This window comes from Takifugu rubripes, chromosome 22, assembly GCF_901000725.2.
Source record: "Takifugu rubripes chromosome 22, fTakRub1.2, whole genome shotgun sequence".
Taxonomy (NCBI): Eukaryota; Metazoa; Chordata; class Actinopteri; order Tetraodontiformes; family Tetraodontidae; genus Takifugu; species Takifugu rubripes.
Window position 1 is genome coordinate 15,051,563 of NC_042306.1, and position 23,270 is coordinate 15,074,832.

General features: G+C 53.8%; 3 protein-coding genes across 3 annotated transcripts in view; 1 reads left to right on the plus strand and 2 right to left on the minus strand.

Annotated features, from left to right (window-relative positions):
- Positions 1-272, minus strand: part of LOC101063024 (disco-interacting protein 2 homolog C) — a 58,019-nt gene extending 57,747 nt beyond the window's left edge. Inside the window, exon 1 of the mRNA XM_029831079.1 lies at positions 3-272. Within this exon, the coding sequence (XP_029686939.1) occupies positions 3-80 (78 nt within the window). The 5' untranslated portion in view covers positions 81-272. The remainder of the gene's footprint in view (positions 1-2) is intronic.
- A 1,749-nt stretch (positions 273-2,021) lies between these two features.
- Positions 2,022-16,391, minus strand: larp4b (La ribonucleoprotein 4B). The gene is given in 18 exon segments (XM_029831609.1): positions 2,022-6,030; positions 6,136-6,247; positions 6,502-6,626; positions 7,124-7,219; positions 7,221-7,298; positions 7,388-7,433; positions 7,516-7,770; positions 7,862-7,965; positions 8,060-8,266; positions 8,338-8,391; positions 8,468-8,578; positions 9,360-9,463; positions 11,244-11,380; positions 11,861-11,939; positions 12,194-12,367; positions 12,472-12,622; positions 14,311-14,443; positions 15,815-16,391. Coding segments are annotated over 17 exon segments (2,472 nt in total). The 5' UTR covers positions 14,392-14,443; positions 15,815-16,391; the 3' UTR covers positions 2,022-5,472.
- A 1,978-nt stretch (positions 16,392-18,369) lies between these two features.
- Positions 18,370-23,212, plus strand: gtpbp4 (GTP binding protein 4). Its single transcript, XM_003976174.3, has 17 exons — positions 18,370-18,417; positions 19,014-19,184; positions 19,277-19,380; positions 19,472-19,608; positions 19,694-19,794; positions 19,937-20,029; positions 20,247-20,438; positions 20,524-20,589; positions 20,904-20,993; positions 21,059-21,169; positions 21,311-21,388; positions 21,818-21,869; positions 21,944-22,044; positions 22,134-22,331; positions 22,436-22,501; positions 22,617-22,760; positions 22,839-23,212. Exons 1-17 carry the CDS (start codon positions 18,370-18,372, stop codon positions 22,989-22,991), a joined length of 1,905 nt encoding a protein of 634 aa, XP_003976223.1. The 3' UTR covers positions 22,992-23,212.
- Positions 23,213-23,270: the final 58 nt, after the last annotated feature.

Consider the following 23,270-nt stretch of genomic DNA (forward strand, 5'->3'; position numbering starts at 1 on the left):
CCCTCGGATAACTCCAGCTCCAGCTCGGCCAGTTTGGCTCGCACCTCCGCAGGAAGCGACGCCGGGTCCCGGTCGGCCATTCCGCCGCTAGAAAAGCACTTAAATCTCTGTTTCCCGACTGTTTGTCCGTCTTTTTCCTGTCCAGGCGTTTCCCCAAATCCCCAAAAATCCAAAGTCGGTCCAACTGTCCGTGTGTGTCGCACCGTGTGCGGCAGCGGCGCTGTGAGACCGCCGCAAAACAACCAGCAAGCTGGCGCAGACAGAGCAGGAGCACTTCCGGTGGTGGACCCGGAAAATAAGAGCTCCAAATCTTTTGTTTGCTTCGCAGTTATGTAGATGCGTCTTTTTGTTGTTGTTTTGTTTTATTTTGTTGGTGTGCGGGATTTCCCCATCATTGAAATAATCTTACTTTCATAAAATATTCTCCTGTGAACATTTTTATCAAATCCACAGTGATGTTGGTCATTATATATATATATTTTTTTATTTTTTTTACAAAAGATTTGACTTTTGTTACTAACACAAAACTTCGACTAAAAAGAAATAAAAAGATCTATTTGTGTAGTTCGTCACATAACTGCAAAAAGAGAGGATTTTAATTTGAGAGACGTGTTCCCTTTAATATTACTGATCAGTTTATGAGGCACTGAGGTCAAATTTCCTCTAATGTAAATGATCTCTGCTTCACCATTTTATTGTAACCTGCTGTATAATCTAATACAGACCTGACTATTGTCAGTTTTAATGTAGCAGGTTTTAAGACATTTTCGTTCTAAAACGCTTCACAGTATATTCTGTGTTTCCCAAAACTGGTGGGGAAACAAATTTATTCTGATATTTCAAATGATCTAAATTTAGAATAGGTCTGAAGTTAATTTCCCTATTGATTAGCTCATTTCAAGGAAACGTTGAACATGTCAACAGGTCAGAGCTGTAAACTTCTGCAGAAACCGCGACTGTGCTTTTATTTTGAAGGCATTCACCGGTATTGCGCCTGTTAAGGATATTTGACTTCGTGCACAGGGAATTATTCACCAACATGTTTCCGCTAGATCGAATTAGAGTTGTTTTATTTCGGTCTTTATCCAGCAGGAATAAAGGACATGATTAGTTCCAGAATGGCAACAACCTTTCCCCCCCGCCGATGCTGGGCCGCCAGGGGGCGCTGCAACACGCCGACGTGTGGCCTGTTCGGGTCCTGCGTCAGAATAGTTGTTGCACATTTTAGTTCAGGTTGATCATCACAGATCAACGTCAGCGTCGGCACCAACTCTGATGCGTTTAATCAGAACCATGTTGGTTTGTTGGGTTATTTTGGGGTCTTATTTGTTATAACGCCCTCCTCTGCGGTAACACCGCCACCTTGTGGCGTGTTGCCGTCACTACAACAGGCTGAACATTTGTTTCATTAATTGGGGCCGTTTTAACATAACAAAAATTGACTAAATCTATAAAGAAATCTACCAAAGTGTGTGATTTTTTATTTTTACTTCATTAGTTTTGTATCACACATTCGACAGAAGGCAGGTTTAAAATTCTTTACATTTGTGGAAAACGTGTCCTTTGGATTTAAACCTTTTTAAATCTTCACGGAAAAACACAAGCAGAACATCGGCTTTGATTTGTAAATCATGTAAATATGACAGATCTTACACACTGAAAACATCTCGGCTGCCATCTTGTCTGCAAAAGCCAGAAACACTGAATGAGACCAAAGCCTGTCGATGCAGAACCGCTGCAGAACCGCTCCAGAACCGCTGCAGAACCGCTCCAGAACCGCTCGTCATCGCTCTCCTCCAGCGAGGGGATCCGAAGCTCCTCCGGCTGAGCGAAGATCTTCTCGCCCTCCTCTTCCTCTTCCTCCATCTCACATCTGCACCTTGTGCCGCCGCCCTGCCGTCAGTAGGACAGGACACCGTCGTCCCCTCGTCCCCACCACAGCAGGGGCAGGATGGACCTCAGCCCTTTAACCTTTGACCTTTAACCTGAAGTCTAAGGAAATGATGAAGAACCTCAGGTTGTTAAATTAGTTTTACTTTATTCTTCAGTGCTGAGACGTCTCAGGATGAATCTGTGCTAATTAGACTGATGGAGGCCGTTAAGTCATCAACAGTGCCTAAATCTTTATTTTTTCAGTTAGCTACATTTCTTCTCCAAATTAGACAGTTTTACATCATGACACAGTAACTCAACTATCGCCCACGTGTACGCTTGATTCCAGTCTTGCAGGAAGAACAGCCCCCCCGAAAAAACACAACCAAAAAAAGCAAACAATAGAAATGAGCCCTATTCCACAACGTCCGTCTGGCATCGTTAAAGGTGTCGTTAGGCAAAGTTATGGGTCCAAACCCCAGAAGCTCGGAGTCATCGATTGTCCACAGCGTTAGAGGAGCGCGGGGAGTCGAAGAAACCACAGTGAGTTGATATCGTTCCCATCGGTCGGTAGAATCTTTGAGGGGGGGTTGGGGGGGGGGGGGGGTCCCACATCAGGTTGAGATGCAACAATGAGAAAGAAAAAGGAAACAGAATGGCACCGTCAGAATGGTTGAACAGGAAGTGCGAGCCGAGGCAACGGCGGGCTGATATGAACCGTGACGCTTCATGCAAAGTTCCTCAAAAACGGCCCCGCGTGCACGTGCCCGTGCACGGTGAAACAGGAGGGGGACCGAGGACCCTCCGCCCCCTACCGAACACATGCAGATAGTCGGGGGGGGGGGGGGGCTGCCGGTCCAGTCAGCGGCGCCCAGCCCTCCACCTTCTCAGCTATGTACAAGTGGACCGAGACCAGTTCAGCGGCACCGGGGCAGAGCTCCATCCCGTCGGAAAACTGTCCGCAAAGTTCTGGACAGGCTCCTCAAGCAGCCCGAGAAGGTCGGGAACACCACAGATCGCCTGTGTTCCAGGCCCCAAAAACAGTCCCGGGAAAATCAGTTTGTACATTTAGTTCTCTGGACAGGAAGTGATGAAAGGAGCGGACAGGAAGTGATGAAAGGAGCGGACAGGAAGTGATGAAAGGAGCGGACAGGAAGAGAAACGAACTGAAAAACGAGTCCAGACATTCACCCGTCAGCTCATCCGGATGGTTCCGCACGTGAAGGAGGGAAGATGGTGGCTGCAGCTCCCAGAACCACCAGGAGCTCCTGCTGCCACAGGTCCAGTCCAGATCCTCACACACACATCAGGGGGGTGTGTGTGTGTGTGTGGGGGGGGGGCAACGTGGAGCCTGAAGGACATCGGTGGACACGCAGCCGTCGGCGCCACAGGCTCGTTCAACGAGTGCAGACGGATGTGAACACACACACACACACACACACACACACACACACACACACCCTGAAGAGCCCGTCAGCAGGAAGAAAGTAAAAAGCGCTCGTGTTCCTCCGTCCAGCTCAGCAACATGGACGGTCCCACATGATGGACACGTCGTCAGTACCTCCGATAGATTCTGAGTATTTACAACTGTACAAGCGCCACAGATTTATACACTTTAGCCACTTTTGCATTTACAGGCTTTGTTTGGCCCCACAACAGCAAACACACAACAGGGACGAGTCAACCAAGAGCAGGAGAGGGGGACAGACTCGTAGGACTGGGGACGCCCGGGACACTGGGGACACCCGGGCTGAGGGGACACTGGGGACGAGGTGACACCCGGGACAAGGTGACACCTGGGCTGAGGGGACACCCGGGACACTGGGGACACCCGGGCTGAGGGGACACTGGGGACGAGGTGACACCCGGGCTGAGGGGACACTGGGGACGAGGGGACACCCGGGACACTGGGGACACCCGGGCTGAGGGGACACTGGGGACACCGAGGTTGAGGGGACACCCGGGCTGAGGGGACACTGGGGACACCCAGGTTGAGGGGACACCCGGGCTGAGGGGACACTGGGGACGAGGGGACATTCCCACCCGTCACCAACATTGGGAGTTTCCCTCTGGAAACAAACACTCGACGCTCGTCTGGTAGAAAAGTTAAGGCAAAGTCATTGTTCAAGTTTAAATAAAATTCAAGTTTTTCAAACACTGGATGGACGTCGTGAAACCTTCTCATCTATGGAGACGTGGCGTCTTCCTTCTGCCTGAATAGAAAACGTAACTCTATGTCTCAGGGAATAAACGGCCATAAATACGTGGATACGGAGCTCCTCTGGTCCCATGTCCACCCAAAAATAGACTCAACCAAGTGCATCTCAGTCCTTCAACAAAGAGAAATCCAAAATATATACTCATCTGTATTTATATATATGTGTATATATATATATATATATATATGTGTGTGTGTGTGTGTGTGTGTCTCCACACACACACGTATTTATGAAGCCAACCTAAAATGTTGGGGCCCAACAGTGAAGCAGCTACGAGCAGAGGAACCGTCTCCTGGACTCTGATGGTGGGATTACCCACAATGCTTTGTGTTGAAGGAAGACTTTAGCCAAAGGTGGGGGTGGGGCAGCGGTTCCGGTGCAGGGCGGCGCTCTCCTGTCCTCGGGAATGTTCCGTCCAACGTGGCTGCTACAGTAGACAGAGTCCAGTTCAGGCCAACCACATCCTGGGAACCCCCCCGGTCAGGACCCGACTCAGAACCCCTCAGAGGGCCGTGGTCCGCCTCAGACAGAACTCGAGCGCCACTGTCAGCACCCTCAACACCAGCACGCCCACAGCCAGACTGGGACAACAGCGCCCCCTTCGGTCGGGTCAGGGGGGCCAACCAGTGGAAAAGGTCAGGATGGGGGTTCTGGAGAACCTCTTCCTGGTGGCTCATTTCCTGCTCCTTCATGTGGACTCCCAGACGTAGTGACGGATTCTAGGCTTCATGTTTAGCACCGTAACAGAGGAGAGAACCAGAACCGGGCCTGAGGCACAGAACCTCATCTCAAACCTCCCGTTTCCAGTCCACGGCGTAGTTGCCCAGGGAGCTAGCATTAGCATTAGCATTAGCCTTAGCGTTAGAGAACAGCGGCGCTTCTTCAGGGGCCCAGTTTTAGCCCAGATGTGAAGAGGACGAGAGAGTTCAGACCCAAACTAAAGGATGGCAGAAGCAGCCCCCCCCACACACACACACCCTGCCCCCCCCCCATTCATTCAACCAGAAGGAAAAGTTCCACATCCATCACGTCTCATTCGTTTTGGTGCCGAGGCTCCTCGTGTCTGACGCCAGAACAGCTGTGGAGCAGCGCTAGCTGGTTAGCAGAGTTAGCAACTGTGATCAGGAAAAACAGCTCGTCCACGTCCAGAAGACGGAAACACACAGACACACACACACACACACACACACAGACACAGACACACACACAGACACACACACAGACACACACCAGCTCCGGCCCAGAGTCGAGCTACACAAACGTGCACAGCAGAGCTCAACATCCAGATGAGTCTGCTGCTTCACACACACACACACACACACACACACACACACACACACACGTGTCCCTGTGTCAGTGATGGGATGTACAGGCCGACACTCTAAACAAAAGAGGAAATGAGAAAACTGCAACGTAAAAGAAAATAAATAGATAAGACGAAAGGCTCTACGTGCACGAGAAGGTGCTCGACGTGCACGAGAAGGTGCGCGTGGTCCTCAAGCCCTGATCCTAAAGGAAGCTCCTCTCCGTCTGCTGGGAGCTGCTCGCCGCCCCCCTGAGCGCCCCTGACGTTGTCCTTGTTGGGACGCCCAGAGGAGCGCGGGCCTCCTACTGGGGAGACTTGGGGGGGGTGTGCGGGTCCTTGCTGGAGCTTTTCCCTGGGTGGGGGGGGGGGCGGAGAGGCCCACCGCCCAGCTGGCCTCCGGGCGTCCCGCGGAGGTCTACCCAAGGGGGCCAGGCTGGGTTTGGATGAAGAGGGGTGTGTCTCTCTGGTCTTGGCCTCCCCGGCTGGGTTGGAGGCTTCGGGGGGGCACTTCCTCTCCTCTCCTGCGGGGGCAGTGCAGGCCGCTCTGGCTTCCTTGGTGGGGGCCGGGGGCTGTGATGTTTGCGCCTCCTTCACCCGCTGGCAGATCTCAGCGTAGGAGGGTTTCCTCAACTCCTGCCAAAGGAAAGCCAACAGCACGTTAAAGCCCGCCCCACCCTCGCGGCCCCCCAGGGGGCGCCGCCAACGGACCGAGGCGGAGCAGCAAAGGTCTCGACTGACCGTAGCAGCACCGTTGACCTGCACCGACTTGCTTGCGATGGACAGAGTCCCAGGAACCCTCTCCACCGACAGGGGCACCTCCTTCTGCTTGGGCTCCGTTACCGTGGCGTCCCTGAGATGAGAGAAGCTGCCCATCACAAAAGCTGCAACATTTAGAGCTTTAGAGAGGTCAAAGGTCAAAGGTCGAATGGGAGGGAGGGAGGGAGGAAGCAGGGAGACATCACACTGCTGCCTGACGCTCTCGTTACAGCGCGTTTACACCAGCCGAACCACAACGGCACCAACTGGACTCAAGTTCTGTCGGGCTCTTACGCTGCTGGCAGGGAGGGGGCGGGGCTGAGCGTTGGGCCGCCGCCTGACGGGGACGAGGACGAGGACGGGCTGGTGGGCGAGGACTGGAAGCTCAGAGGCTGAGAAGATGCAGAGGACCGAAGAGGCTCTTTGGGGATCAGAGAGGGAGTTCCTCCAGGCACCACGTCTGGACTGACATTCTGCTGAGAGAGGACAGGAGGACATGATGGGGACGAGAGGACAGGAGGACACGATAGTGGCGAGAGAGGACAGGAGGACAGGATGGGGACGAGAGAGGACAGGAGGACAGGATGGGGACGAGAGGACAGGAGGACAGGATGGGGACGAGAGAGGACATGATGGGGACGAGAGAGGACAGGAGGACAGGAGGACAGGAGGACAGGATGGGGACGAGAGAGGACATGATGGGGACGAGAGAGGACAGGAGGACAGGATGGGGACGAGAGAGGACATGATGGGGACGAGAGAGGACAGGAGGACACGATAGTGGTGAGAGAGGACAGGAGGACACGATAGTGGTGAGAGAGGACAGGAGGACATGATGGGACGAGAGAGGATAGGAGGACACGATAGTGGTGAGAGAGGACAGGAGGACACGATGGGGATGAGAGAGGACAGGAGGACAGGATGGGGACGAGAGGACAGGACACGATGGTGCTGTGGAATCTGGCCATACCCGTTCCTTCAAGGTTCCTACGGCAACGGCGCCGCCCAGCCGGTTATCAAAGGCCTCGTCGGGCTTCAGCTGGCCAGCTGCTCCTGGCAGGGGGGGGGAAGCTGGACAGACCCAGCTCGAAACTGGGAGACGGGGGTTTGGGAGGGGGGGGCGGCGACAGGGGGGTCGGCCTCTGCTCCACATGGAGACACAGAAGAAAACAAACAGCGCCCTGAAGACTCCTCCAGGTTCCCTCAGCTCATTCTGAAACACTCCGGTACTCACAGTGAACTTCTCCTCCCTCTTTTTCCTGTAGGAACAAACATTCCTGCTTTAGGACACTCGATTCAGAAACCACCAATGTGGACGTGTTCTGGTTCTGGTTCCAATCAGAACCGGTCCCGACGCCCTACCTTCCTCGCCCGGCGCCCAGAGAGTAGTCGCCGGCCGTGGGCTCCGCCACCCGCCCCGTGCCGACCGTGTCCCTGCGTGGGAAGGCGGTGCCGGGGGGCATCCTGGTTCTGGGCTGGCTGCTGGGGAGCCGCGTGGGGGGGCTGCCTCGGACGCCGTTGAGCCGCTCGCTGGGGAAGCTCGGAAAGAGGGCGGGACTGTCCAGGAGGGCGGCGCTGCGGTCGGCCGTGGGGAGGGACGGCCTCAGGTGGGGTTTCCTGGGGGGAGAAGGGGGGCACAGAAGATCACTGAACGTTAAAGTTCCCCGGGGGGCTGGAGAGACCACGGGGGGGGGGGGGGGGGCGCCACCTGTTCCTGGGGGAGTAGTGCCGCACCGCCAGGGGGGACGTGGCTGGTTTGAAGCTGTGTGACGTGAACCCGTTGATGAACTGGTTGTTGTGGAAGGGCGCCACCTGGGGGGAGGACAAGGCTTTTAGAGGGCAGAAGGCAACCAGAACCCCAAGATCTACAGAACCCAGACGGTTCCGCCGTCCAGGACTCTCGCACCAGCGTGGGGTCGATGAAGCTGTGTGTGGCCGACCAGGCCTGCGGCGTGATGAGGCTGTACAGGGGGAACTGCTGCTGCGGGCTGTACACGGGCGGGATGTAGTAGGACGTGTAGCGCTGCTGGGCGTACGGGTTCACCTCCACCGGGCGGTACCCGTTCTTTGGCATGAAGGTGTTGATGGCGATGGCCTTGGCCTTGATCCTGGCCTGGGGTAGAAGGACACCCAGTGAGCTGAAGCTCCTCAGGCAACCATGCTGCAGCCAGGAACCGGCCCTACCTTGATGGGCTTCCCTTGGAAGGTCTTGAGCTCCTCGCGCAGGTACTGATAAGCCTTTGAGCAACCCAGAAACCAGCGGAGTGAAGACCACAGGGAACCAGAAGGAGGTGCTAAAGTGTCGGGTTCTTACCTGCTGCGCGTCTGCTTCTGATTCAAAGGTGATGAACCAGTTGTCATTGTAGGCAAATTCACAGTTGACAAATTTAGGTAAGTTGTTCCCTTTAAAAAGTGCCTCCACTTCCTGCAAAGGAAACCAAAAACCAGAGCAAACCAGTTAGCAGGTCAGCAGAAAGTCAGAGCAGTTGATCCGTTTGGACCCTCAGACCCCTCAGACCATCGGACCCTCGGACCCTTAGACCCCCTCAGACCCTCAGACCATCGGACCCTTAGACCCCCTCAGACCATCGGACCCTCAGACCCTTAGACCCCCTCAGACCATCAGACCATCGGACCCCCTCAGACCCTCAGACCCCCTCAGACCATCGGACCCTTAGACCACATTAGACCCCCTCAGACCCCATCAGACCCCCTCAGACCATCGGACCCTCAGACCCCCTCAGACCATCGGACCCCCTCAGACCCTCAGACCCCCTCAGACCATCGGACCCCCTCAGACCCTCAGACACCCTCAGACCCTCAGACACCCTCAGACCACCGGACCCTCAGACCCCCTCAGACCATCGGACCCCCTCAGACCCTCAGACCCCCTCAGACCATCGGACCCTCAGACCACCGGACCCTCAGACCCCCTCAGACCATCGGACCCTTAGACCCCCTCAGACCATCGGACCCCCTCAGACCATCGGACCCTCAGACCACCGGACCCTCAGACCCCCTCAGACCATCAGACCCTTAGACCCCCTCAGACCATCGGACCCCCTCAGACCCCCTCAGACCATCGGACCCTCAGACCATCGGACCCTCAGACCATCGGACCCTTAGACCCCCTCAGACCACCGGACCCTCAGACCACCGGACCAGGTTGAACCAACTCTTGGAGCAAACACTCTCCAGTTGCTCACCTCCACGGGCGTGCTCTCAGGAACCTCTCTGAGGATCACGATGCAGCGGTTCTGATTGGGTCGCACCTTCTCCCCCTTCTCATCCACCTGCACCAGCGGCAGAGCTGGAGAAAAGAAGGAGAGCGTTAGTGAATAAAGGCCGGTGCTCCTGAGCAACATCTGGCCTGCTGCAAGAGAGACTAAAGAAACCTAAAGGGAAAGGTGGTCACAGAGGGACAGGGGGACGGTTGGACAGAGGGACGGTTGGACAGAGGGAGGGAGGGAGGGACAGAGGGAGGGTTGGATAGAGGGAGGGAGGGAGGGAGGGACAGGGGGACGGTTGGACAGAGGGAGGGAGGGACAGAGGGACGGTTGGATAGAGGGAGGGAGGGAGGGAGGGAGGGACAGAGGGAGGGTTGGATAGAGGGAGGGAGGGAGGGACAGGGGGACGGTTGGACAGAGGGAGGGAGGGACAGAGGGACGGTTGGATAGAGGGAGGGAGGGAGGGAGGGAGGGAGGGACAGAGGGAGGGTTGGATAGAGGGAGGGAGGGAGGGAGGGACAGGGGGACGGTTGGACAGAGGGAGGGAGGGAGGGACAGAGGGAGGGTTGGATAGAGGGAGGGAGGGAGGGACAGAGGGAGGGTTGGATAGAGGGAGGGAGGGAGGGAGGGAGGGACAGAGGGAGGGTTGGATAGAGGGAGGGAGGGAGGGAGGGACAGGGGGACGGTTGGACAGAGGGAGGGAGGGACAGAGGGACGGTTGGATAGAGGGAGGGGAGGGAGGGAGGGAGGGACAGAGGGAGGGTGGATAGAGGGAGGGAGGGAGGGACAGGGGGACGGTTGGACAGAGGGAGGGAGGGACAGAGGGACGGTTGGATAGAGGGAGGGAGGGAGGGAGGGAGGGACAGAGGGAGGGTTGGATAGAGGGAGGGAGGGAGGGACAGGGGGACGGTTGGACAGAGGGAGGGAGGGACAGAGGGACGGTTGGATAGAGGGAGGGAGGGAGGGACAGAGGGAGGGTTGGATAGAGGGAGGGAGGGAGGGAGGGAGGGAGGGACAGAGGGAGGGAGGGACAGGGGGACGGTTGGACGGAGGGAGGGAGGGACAGAGGGAGGGAGGGACAGGGGGACGGTTGGACAGAGGGAGGGAGGGACAGAGGGACGGTTGGACGGAGGGAGGGAGGGACAGAGGGACGGTTGGATAGAGGGAGGGAGGGACAGAGGGACGGAGGGAGGGAGGGACAGTTGGACAGAGGGAGGGAGGGACAGAGGGAGGGACAGAGGGACGGTTGGATAGAGGGAGGGAGGGAGGGACAGAGGGACGGTTGGACAGAGGGAGGGAGGGAGGGACAAAGGGACGGTTGGATAGAGGGACGGTTGGATAGAGGGAGGGAGGGACAGAGGGACGGTTGGATAGAGGGACGGTTGGATAGAGGGAGGGAGGGACAGAGGGACGGTTGGACAGAGGGACGGTTGGATAGAGGGAGGGAGGGACAGAGGGACGGTTGGACAGAGGGACGGTTGGATAGAGGGAGGGAGGGACAGAGGGACGGTTGGACAGAGGGACGGTTGGATAGAGGGACGGTTGGATAGAGGGAGGGAGGGACAGAGGGACGGTTGGACAGAGGGACGGTTGGATAGAGGGACGGTTGGATAGAGGGAGGGAGGGACAGAGGGACGGTTGGACAGAGGGACGGTTGGATAGAGGGACGGTTGGACGGAGGGAGGGAGGGACAGAGGGACGGTTGGACGGAGGTCCTACAAAGATGTAGCTTGGTTCCTTCCTTCTCTCACTGAACCCGAGCACCAGTTGGATTCAAGCGAATGAGAGGATGCAGCGTGGAGCGCACGTGCACGTGCGTGCACACAGCCCCGTAGACAGATGTGAGAGGACGTCCTCACTCACAGCGTAAAATGTCCACGATCAGGTCCACGTCTGTGCTGAGCTTCTTGACGTGATCCAGGTTGGCCACAGTCACGATTGGCACATACTGGTCGCTGTCCATCTGGGAGATGAGGTACATGTCACTGGCCAGGTTCTCCCTGGGGACACGGGAGACACACGGGGTCAGACGGGGTCAGACAGGGTCAGACAGGGTCAGACAGGAAGTGACCTCGTCTGATGTTCTCATCCTTCACTGATCAGCGTCACTTTATCCATAAATCTCTTTTTCAAATCCACATTGAGACACAAAGCAGGTTTTTAATGAACGTTCTTCTTCCAGTTCCTGAGGATTCATCTGATTCAAGCCCTGAGTCATCTGATTCAAGCCCTGATTCACCTGATTTAAGCCCTGATTCACCTGATTTAAGCCCTGATTCAAGCCCTGATTCATCTGATTCAAGCCCTGATTCAAGCCGATTCAAGCCCTGATTCACCTGATTCAAGCCGATTCAAGCCCTGATTCATCTGATTCAAGCCCTGATTCAAGCCCTGATTCTCCTGATTTAAGCCCTGATTCACATGATTTAAGCCCGTGCACCAGCGTGACCAGAACTGCCAATATTGGAGGCACGACTGACCTGGACAGACAGAACTCCAGAGTCTTCTTCAGGTGCTCCCTCAAGTCCTCCTGAGGGTTCTCCTGCTGCGGATCAGAGCCTGTCCACACAACAGCAGACGTTTAGGACCATGAATGAGCAGAAAACATCATGTTCTTTATTCAGATGGAGGCGAGCTGGAGCGGATGGAGCCACGTGGGGGCAAGATCAGCCTCTCTGTGGCTGATCCTGCCTTCCACCAGGAAGTTCCTGGATAAATAACCAGTGACTGACATGATAACGGCTCCAGAACTAACGGCTCCAGAACTAAACAGCTAAACGGCTCCAGAAGTAAACGGCTCCAGAACAGCCCACCTGCACACGCTGGTGGACCCGACTCGGGGTATTCTGGGTAGGCTGGGTCGGAGCACTCCAGGGTGATGGAGGCCATGGGGGCCGGCTCAGCCAGTGTCACTGGTGCTGGGGGGGGCTCATCTAAGTCAGTTAGCAGAGGCTCCTTGGAGACCTTCTCCTCACTCGTCTCATAACCTGACCATGAAAAGGAGAAGTTTCAGCGTCCTGGGGGATTTGATGTCACCATGGCAACCAAGTGGCCCTCAAGGTAGAGGCTGCCGTTCCAGCCCTGCACGTACCTTCTGGGCCGGGTTCTGCCAGACGGTCACAGCCTTCCTTCCATGGCTGCAGGGCAGAGGGGGTGACGGCGCTCCCGCTGGGGTCCAGGCTAAACATGTGATTGGCCCATGCTTTCGCATTGGGGTTCAACTCTGAAACCTTGACGGATTCCTGCCGAGAAACAAGCAGGAGGTCGTTTGTGGACGTGGGCGAGAACACGTCACCTGCACGTGGACCCGTCCCGAGAACACGTCACGTGCACGTGGACCCGTCCCGAGAACACGTCACGTGCACGTGGACCCGTCCCGAGAAGGTTCAATACTGAGCACTGATCAAGCATCAACACACTCCTCCGGTCCCTGAGAGGAACCCCTCCAAACATGAGCAGCACACACACACACACACACACACACAGAGGTGGGAGGGGCGGCGGCCAGAGGTGGGAGGGACGGCGGCCAGAGGTGGGAGGGGCGGCGGCCAGAGGTGGGAGGGACGGCGGTCAGAGGTGGGAGGGACGGCGGTCAGAGGTGGAAGGGGCGGCGGTCAGAGGTGGGAGGGGCGGCGGTCAGAGGTGGGAGGGGCGGCGGTCAGAGGTGGGAGGGACGGCGGTCAGAGGTGGAAGGGGCGGCGGTCAGAGGTGGGAGGGGCGGCGGTCAGAGGTGGGAGGGGCGGCGGTCAGAGGTGGGAGGGGCGGCGGCCAGAGGTGGGAGGGACGGCGGTCAGAGGTGGGAGGGACGGCGGTCAGAGGTGGGAGGGGCGGCGGTCAGGGGTGGGAGGGGCTGTTGGAGAAGCAGCCGATTAGCTTAAATACACAGTTGGGTTCATCAGGCGAAGAGCTCCAGAGAAGATGCTGGAGCATCAGTGGGGTGGAGTCTGGCCCCCCCCCACACACACACACACACACACCCCAGTGAATAATTCAGCTCAGCACTAATGTAAAACACACTCCTGACCAGGCTGGTTGCCATAGAAACGGCTGCTGACATCAGCGGATGTGTCAAGCAGCACTTGACATTTGCAGGCTTTAACCAGGTGATCTGTCCTCACCGTCACCTCCAGCCTTGATGACCGCTCGTCCTCCCAACCACCGGAGCCACGGGGGGGTGGGGGGGCACGGGGGGGTCCTGAGGGGAGCACCAGCGCTCCTCTCAGGACCCCCCCGGTCCCTGACCCGAGCCATGGCTAGCTCCGCCTCTAACGGCGTGAAGCTTCCTGTTGTCTGGAACAACAAGACAGAGCTGATGTCTGGGAGGAACTGGGATGGATTCGATGGGACTGGGATGGATTCGATGGGACTGGGATGGATTCGATGGGACTGGGATGGATTCGATGGGACTGGGTCACCCTGCTGCTGACGGGAACTGCAGCCTGGGCGTCGACCCGCCAGCTCCGCCCACTTCCTCATTTCCTGGCGTGTCCGTTGGTTCCCATGAAGAAGGGAGTGAAAGCCTTCAGGACACGTGGACCCACGGGCGTGCACGTGGACCCACGGGCGTGCACGTGGGTGTGCTGCTCCGCACCAACACCAAAGGTAAGAAGGTTCTTTCCTGTGTGGAGCCGCCTTCCAGGCCAGACCGGGTCGGAACCGTCTGAAGCAGAGTCTCGTCCCCCCCCCCCCCCGAGACGCTCGCAGGTGCGACGCTCACCTGGCTGAACGTGTGCACGTGTGAACAGCCGTGCCAGTGCTGCAGGGTCCCGCCAGTGTCCACCACCGCCTCCCTCCTACCTGCTGCCGCCCAGAACCTCGTGCACGTGGCCGGTGTCACCAGCAACACATCTCCACACCCCCTTTTAATACAGCTGCACATCAAAGAGCAGGTAACGGAGCGGCTCCTTTGATGGCACGTGCGCGGACTCACCAAGCGAGCGCTCTCTTTGGCCTCTGGCACCTGCTGCACCTGTGGTTCAGCGACGACTTTCGTGTCCTGGTCAGAAGTCATGAGCCGTCTGCTTCTAGGCTCCTCAGGGAGAAGTGGCTGCGTGGCCGCGGACCTGTGGGGGGGGGGGCAGAGGCGTGAGCGTGCACGTTTGGCACACAGCTGTTGCACGTGCGAGATGAAACGGGCCGACCCGGAGCGGCCGCGATCAGGCTGCTGGAGCCAAACACAGCTGAGGCAGCAGAACCAGCGTCTGAGCGCTGCGACGCGCTGGAAGCGGGACCGGGTTTTGGTTCTGGAGCAGCTGCGCTCCAGAACCTCTGGCTTCAGGACGTGCACGCGTCTGTGCACGCCAGCATCTGACACAGCCTGTGGGATCCACCTGAGCAGGCGTCCTGGTGACGGGCCTCCGGACCGTCCGGACCCCCCCACCGGTAATCCGCCTCAACAATCGGGCGCGTTGTCGGATCCGGGCCGGCGCTGCGTTTGCACACCAAGCAGAAAAAGAATGGACGGGCTGTCCGGCTGCCGACCTTTGACCTACATACTGGCCGTCGCTCACGCTGCCGCGGCAACCGTCGCCGCCTGTGCACCAGAACCGGCGCTGGACGACCCGTTTGAAGCCAAATGAGGGTCCCTGTAGCGTAAACACGGGCTGCCTGATCACCGGGTGGGAGACGTCTATGAAGGAGGCGCCAGGTGGGTTCCTGGGGATCCATGGGCGCCGGTTCAGCCCGGTTAGGAGACGACGGGTCGGTGCCACTGGTTCACACAAGCAGCCCAACTTTTAAAGGAAGAATTCACCTGAGTGTGAAGAGGAGCCGGACCGGACCGGAGGCTGGGACAGGTCTCCGGTCCGGGTCACCCCAGAACACAGGTCATTCCCCCCCATCTATGCGGTCCCGACGGCCCAACACGGACTCTGCTGGAGTCTGACCCACACTTCTGGGAGTTCTGGAGTGGGGGGGGATCCTCCCACGGGTGACCGGGTTCAGCATCACACACAACGTGCGACGTTAAACCCGACCGACACCCGGTGACAGACTCGTATGGGGCCACAGACGCAATGCGGGGGTATTTAGCAACTGACACAGCTCACATGTCAACCCACCGTTGGCAACACGCACACTTAAACACGCACGAATAGGTCCGATTCCGCAGCTATGTTCCTGCACACGGAGGCGCTGCAGATGGCAACAGGCCAACAGTGGTGGTTTAAAGTTCAACGCTTCAGGTGGCAAACCAGCAGTTAGCTGGTCGTGGTTAGCTGCCTGGTAGCAGCATCCAATGAAAGATGGCGACCTCCGGCGTGATTTCACGGATCCCCCCACTCCCAATCATTTTGAATCAAGCTAATAGTTAGCAAGCGAGCTAAATAAACCGGACTGCGCGCAGCAACCGCAGCGATGTGACAGCAGTTACCTACGCGTTTTTAGACCAACTGTTCCAGAGGGCAGTCGTCGTTTAAGACCAGTTCCGTACTCACCTGTAAACTTTCACCACACGACAATCCCGGTAGTCTGGCAGTGCTATCAGATGATGGTGGTGGTGCTGGACGAGGCCTTGAGGCGGCTTCCAGGTTAAATACGCAGGGTATTAGCTAGCAGGTTGTATCGAGCACGCTAGCTTGAAACGAACGGCGCACAGTTCTGAACCTTAACGTAGATATCCGGCAGATTACAGAGTAAACAAAATCACGACCTAGTGTCGCTAAAAGCCAAAAAATGCCCCAAAAACACTCCGCAAAATGAGCTCCACTGACCACCACTGCAAGCTAGTTAGCAAGTAAGCTAGCTAATAGTTAGCTAGGTAGCTAGCTAGCTTGCCTATCAACTTTGTGGATAAATCTGGCGCCTGGAATTCTACACGAAGTGAATTCCTTTCGTTTGACAGTGGGCTCTGTGTGACGGAAAGTCAGAAAACAACAAGGTTATTCCAAACCCGAGGATCAGACGTGAATAATCTGAACGCTTCCGAGCGACCAAACACTCAATCGCTGCTGAAGATGAGAGATGATTTGGAATGAAGAAGTCAGCGGCCGTTTCCTTTCCCTTTCGAGTGCAGCACAAAGATCGTCTATGCTACAGACCGGGGCGACAAGCTTGTTCCCCAGACGTTGGACTTTGAGCATTCTTCACATTCAAAAACAAGCGGGGAATTTTCCCACATATTGGAAAATATATGACCTAAGACAACCTAATGGCTGTCATATGACCTCCTTGGCCGAGGTCACGTCCAACACTACTTATATTACGTTTCTTATCTTAATACCTGCTCAAATCGTGGCATGTTTTCATCCTTCATGTAATATAGCAAATCAAAAGTTTCTGTCAAACTGCCAGAAAAAGAAAGAAAGATGGTTGAACAGCAATGGCCAATGGGAATGACTTCCTTGATTCTTTTTCAGGTGTTTATTGAAGAACAAATACAGGAAAAAATGTATAACTTATGTATGCTGGTTTATTTATTTATGGTCCACCCCTGGATGTGTCACCAGGTCATTGCAGAGTCCTCTGTGGGCATTTGTGAGTTCGACACCTTGCTCAAAAGCACCTGGGCGGTATTCTGGTACCTTCCCCTACGACCACCTTCCATGTTTCTTCTGCTCTGGAACTCCAACCATGAACCTTCCGCTTCTCAGCCTAGTTCCCAACAGACTGAGCTACCACTGCCCAATATATTTGCTCTTTATGTAATTTGCCCAGTAATGTTTATGTAGTTTTGTGTGATATGTTGGGTTAGATTGTGTAAGTCGCCCATGCCAGACCATAACTTCTTTAAAAGTGACCAAATCCATGTATGAGCAATTCCCCATATTTAATATTTCTATTATTTTGTTGTGTTGTTGAATCTCAATAGTAAAGAAGCAGGTTATTTTATATCATTGAAGATTATGGGGTTATGACATATGTTTAAGGTTACCCAAACCCTAACTTTGTTTATAAGTCTATATGGAGTGATCGCAAAAGGTTCCGGAGTGAGAGCTCTTCTCGTTTTTCCTCTCTATGGTGTAGTACTGATTCCAGAGGCTGAGACCCCGCCCCTCCTCCTCGCGCTCCCACACTGCTCTCATAGCGCGTCCTGATTGGTCATGAGTGCCTGTGAGCGCACGCGGCCCCATCGTGATCGGCTGTTGTGGGCGTGGTCCAGACACAGAGGCCGCCATTGATTGGTCAGTTTGTGATCACAACAAAAAGATATTGGCGCCTCCGAACGCCTTTCAGAACCCTCGATCAGAAAGAATGTAAACAACAACCAAGAAACGGGATCTTAATGTGATAAAGAATGTGAGCGACGATCAAACTGCTGCTGCGGATCAATTAAACCTCGATTACATCCATTTTATTATCACTTTCAGCGATGTATGTGGTTATATTGTGTCTCATTTGTCGACGTCTGATTTTGATGTTTTCTGTAAGAAGCCACAAATGGTGAATAGTGAATTCTCATCCTTGGAGTTGACTTTTTCTTCTTGTGGAATTTGCTTAGCTGTTATAGAAGATTATGTTGTCATCATGTGACCAAAAGCCGATAGGTCAATAGTGTCGTTCTTATATAATCAGGTGGAAGCACACAAAGGTGCCACTGTCACGAATATGACACCCTCACAAGCAGGAAGACAAATATACTGTATTAAAGTGTATAGACATTGCAACAGGCTACAGGTGTGACTTTGTGTGTGTGTGTCTGTGTGTGTGTGTGTGTGTGTTACTTGAGGCTAGATCGGATATCTGCCTCCTGCCCATTGACTGCTTGGGTAGACTAATGAAATGGTCAAAATCTACAAATACATAAATATCAGTAAGCACAACCACGAAGCATTATGAAATAATAATATTTAAAACATCATCGAACTGGCTGTGTGCTCCTTTGGCTTCCTAAAAACCTCAGAAATTGTTTGGTGTTCTTTGTTGTGTCGCCGTCCGGCCGGTAGAGGCGCTGCTCGGGAAAAACGCGGGCTTTCCGAGCTGTTTCCGGTTTGGCCGGAAGGAGAAACTTTCCTTTTGGCCGTGCCGTCAGCGAACCGAACCGTGTGACAAAATGGCACTTTATAATTTTAAGAAGATTATGGTGGTTCCCACCGCAAAGGTGAGATTTATCAGACGTGTTGATTTTTTTGACTGGTAGCTATTTTATCCGGTTTATCTGTCAAGTTTGGGGGGAGAAGATATTTAAGAAAGGCGAAGGAACCATCGGAGGAAGGAAACACGTGTCGAGCAGCAGGCTTCAACTTTAGAATATGGGATAGAAAAATGAGACTAGGAATTCTAACTAGTTAAAGACTTTAATGTTGTGGGCGTCCCTGTTTCATGGTTTTATTCACACGTGGTTGTAGTTCAAAATTATTAATTTGTTCAGTAAAAACAGGAGAAAGGGTTCCCAGAAGCTAAATATTGTTAAGGTGACCATCTTGTATATAACATGTAATAGCCACATAACTGTCATCAAGCTGTTGATGGCCTTTGTGTTTTGTTCACCATGTGCGTGTTTTTGTGGACTTATACAAAGACCAATAGTAATCATAATCTCAGTATCATTTGGATATGTTTATTTTAAGTTGTAGCTATTTTTAGTATAAATGTAAAGGGTCTGTTTCAGGACATTAAACAAGACCTATTCATTTGGAGGGGGTAAATTATTGACATTGAATTTAATGTTTATGTATTTGACTGTGTGCCTTGCAGGATTTCATCGACATCACTTTATCCAAAACCCAAAGGAAAACACCCACAGTGGTGCATAAGCATTACCAGATCCACCGTATTCGGCATTTTTACATGCGGAAGGTGAAGTTCACTCAGCAAAACTACCACGACCGACTGACGCAGATCCTCACTGACTTCCCAAAGCTGGATGTAAGCGATTTCTCCCAAAGTCTATTTTTAAGTGTGATTGTTTACTTGACACCGCTCGAAGGCCTTATCCCTCATTTCTATGTCTATTTCAGGACATCCATCCCTTCTATGCAGATCTGATGAATGTGTTGTACGACAAAGACCATTATAAGTTGGCACTGGGACAAATAAACATCGCCAAGAACTTGATTGATAAGTAAGATGATGAGAAATGGTTGTGTTTAATGAAAGCAGTCAAAGCTGTCAGTGTTGGACGTCGCTGAAATCCGCTGGTCTCCCCTCAACAGTGTTGCTAAAGACTACGTGCGTTTGATGAAGTATGGAGATTCCCTGTATCGCTGTAAACAGCTGAAGAGAGCGGCTCTAGGGCGCATGTGCACCATCCTGAAACGACAGAAGTCAAGTCTGGAGTATCTGGAACAAGGTTTCTGAGCTTTATGTATTGATGTGGGTCCAGATGAGCAGGTTCTGATGCTTGTTGGACTCAGCATGCTTCTTGTCTCCATCAGTGCGTCAGCATCTGTCCCGTTTACCCACCATTGACCCCAACACAAGGACCCTGCTTCTCTGCGGTTACCCAAATGTGGGCAAGTCCAGTTTCATCAACAAGGTACTTCTATGATCTTCAGAATATATTTAAAGATAATCAGGTATTTCCTGGACTCTTGGCCTTGTTAAGCTGGATCAGCTGTGTACTTCTGAGGAGACAGAAACTTAATCGATGTGACGGAACCTGTTTTTTTCTTCCCCAGGTGACGAGAGCAGATGTGGACGTCCAGCCATACGCTTTCACCACTAAGTCTCTGTTTGTGGGTCACATGGACTACAGATACCTCCGCTGGCAGGTACGGATCTGAGCTCAGTGTCTCCTACATAAGCTCCAGTCAACCAGGAACACCGTGACATGCTTCTGTCAGCTTGTAGCTCTGTATAACAGCAGCTGTTCCTGGAGCTCTTACTGCCCTGTAGCTGCTGTGTCCTCGACACCTGTCCCCACATGGATGCACCTACTTTAAGTCACACAAGGGAAATTTCTGGATTGTCTGTATTTATGGACCACAGGTGGTGGACACCCCTGGAATACTGGACCACCCCCTGGAGGAGAGGAACACCATTGAGATGCAGGCCATCACAGCTCTGGCTCATCTGCGAGCAGCCATTCTTTATGTGATGGATGTCTCAGAGCAGTGTGGTCACACTCTGCAGGAGCAGCTGGAGCTCTTCAACAGCATCCGACCCCTCTTCACCAACAAGGTCGGACAACATGACCCACCACCTCATTCAGAGAGTTTGGATTATTGGCTAAAGTGACTAAAATGCTAATCACTCCTTCCTGCAGCCTCTCATCATTGTTGCTAACAAATGTGATGTGAAGAAGATCACAGAGCTGTCTGAGGAAAACCAGGTGGGTGGAGCTTCTTTCTAAATCACTGAGGAAATCAGGTGACTGCAGAAGTTTTGAAGCAAAAGTTTGGCCTGTGTTCGGGATTAAGTTTAGAGTTTTGTTGAAACTCGGCTCAGAATCCTGAAAACCCAAAGATCTCTGACCATGGAGGCAAATATTGGTCATAGTTCTCATGGTGCCTTTCTCCTGAACCTACACAGAGGTCCTCCTCCCTTGGTTTGCTCTTAGCTTAAATGTTTCGGTTTGTTGGGAGAGGACACAACATTGTAAAGGTCATCAGGTTCATTTTCACAGCTTCTCACGTCCGTCCCCAGAAAATCTTTGCTGATTTCACCGCTGAAGGGATCCTTGTGATTGAGACGAGTACTCTGACGGAGGAGGGAGTCATGCAGGTCAAAACTGAGGTGAGGCAGAGAAGGATCCACAGGCGGTGCTGGCGTGCATGTGCTGACCGTGCCGTGTTTGTCAGGCCTGCGATCGCCTCCTCGCCACTCGCGTCGAGACAAAGATGAAAGGCAAGAAGGTCCACGATGTTCTCAACAGACTCCACCTGGCCATGCCCGCCAAGCGGGATGAGAAGGTAAGCTGCTGCTCACATGGGGCTTAAAGCCATAATTATACAGCCTAATTAGTTCTTAAATCAACACGCGTGGAGAGAAGGGTCTGGGTCTGGGTTGGTTTAAGCAGAAGGAGTTACAAGTATTTGGTCCTCATGTTCCAGGAGAGGCCGGCGTTCATCCCAGAAGGAGCTCTGATGCGCAGAAAAGCAATGGAGGTGGATGCACCCAAACGCAAACTGGTACGTCTGGTGGTGATGTGGAGCTGGGGCAGGAGATGATGGGGCAGGAGATGAGGAGATGATGGGGCAGGAGATGGGGAGATGATGGGGCAGGAGATGATGGGGCAGGAGATGGGGAGATGATGGGCAGGAGATGAGGAGATGATGGGCAGGAGATGAGATGATGGGGCAGGAAATTATGGGGCAGGAGATGAGGAGATGATGGGGCAGGAGATGGGGAGATGATGGGGCAGGAGATGAGGAGATGATGGGGCAGGAGATGAGATGATGGGCAGGAGATGAGATGATGGGCAGGAAATTATGGGGCAGGAGATGAGGAGATGATGGGGCAGGAGATGAGGAGATGATGGGGCAGGAGATGGGGAGATGATGGGGCAGGAGATGATGCAGCAGGTGTCACAGGTTGTTTCCTCGTTTGTTTTGGTAAAGGAGAGAGATCTGGAGGTGGAGCTTGGCGACGACTACATCCTGGATCTGCAGAGTAAGACGCGCTTGATTGACCAGGGTGGTGTAGCGGTGGAGGCCGATGTCTGACCTCCTTCGGTTTGTTTTTAGAATACTGGGATCTGATGAACGACGAGGAGAAGCACGATAAGATCCCTGAGGTGTGGGAGGGCCACAACATCGCTGATTACATTGATCCTGACATCATGAAGGTGGGTTTACTTTTCTTTAAATAGGAAACTTCTGGATCAGAATTGATGTTCCCTCAAAGAGCCTCTGAAAACTTTGCCATCTTTTGTAGAAACTGGAATACCTGGAGAAGGAGGAGGAGCTGAAGGAGCGAGCTGGGGAGTACGACTCTGATGAAGACAGCGAGGACGAAGAGATGCAGGAGATCCGCGTTTTGGCCAAACAGATCCGTGAGAAGAAGCAGCTCCTCGTGATGGAGTCCAGAGAGAAGAACGTGCACGGGCCACGCATGCCCAGGACCGCCACCAAGGTGGGAGGAGCTAAACACGCATGGAGCCAGACCTTCAATATTTAAAATTGAGATTTAAATAACGACACGTTTGTCTGACATTCTTGTGTGTTTGACGTGTCCAGGTTGAAAAGAAGAAGCTGGAGAAGCAGATGGGCGACCTCGGCTTGGAGATGCAGGGCAACGATAACGTAGGTCCACCTTCTGCCGTTGGAGTTGCCTGTCATGGAAGAGGAGCTGCGGAGCGTTTTGTTCCTGTTCAGGTGTGTGTGAGACCCTCACAGCTTCGCCTTTGTCTCTCTCCAGAGCCACTACGCCCAGCAGGCCCGACAGTCCCGCAGTGTTGCCAGGAAACGTAAGCGTGAACCTTCAGCCCCGCCCACGTCTAAAGTCCGCAGCCAGAGTGCCTCCCGACCTCCGCGAGACAAGTCCGGTTTACGCGATGCCAAGGTAGGAGACAATCGCATCCTTCGGCTTTTAATATTTACTCCTTCCCCACAAGTCTGAAAGGATTTGTTTCTCCTTCAGATGGCAAGGAAGGCCAAGAAGATCATGAAAAACTCTCAGAAAGGTATAAACCGTCAAGGAAAGAAGGGAGAAGCCGATCGACACGTGTTTGACCTCAAACCCAAACATCTCCTGACCGGGAAGAGGAAGTCGGGCACCAACAGCCGCAGATGAATCCTGCCTTTTCTGATCGATTGAGCTGGACATTTAGAAATAAAAGCTGTGTCGTTTACCACAGCAGCCAAAGACGAGAACATGCATGAAATGGAATTCTCCTCTGGTGATCTGCGTTTCACGATTGTCATCATGGAGTTCACCTCTTTGTGTCATTGTGAATCCTATTTGGATAAAGTGATGCAGAGAAATAGTCACAATAAAAAAAAAAAAAAGCTGAATTCTGTTACTTTCTTTTCTTCCATTTATGTCTGCTGATACTTTAGGAGGCCCAGCGTC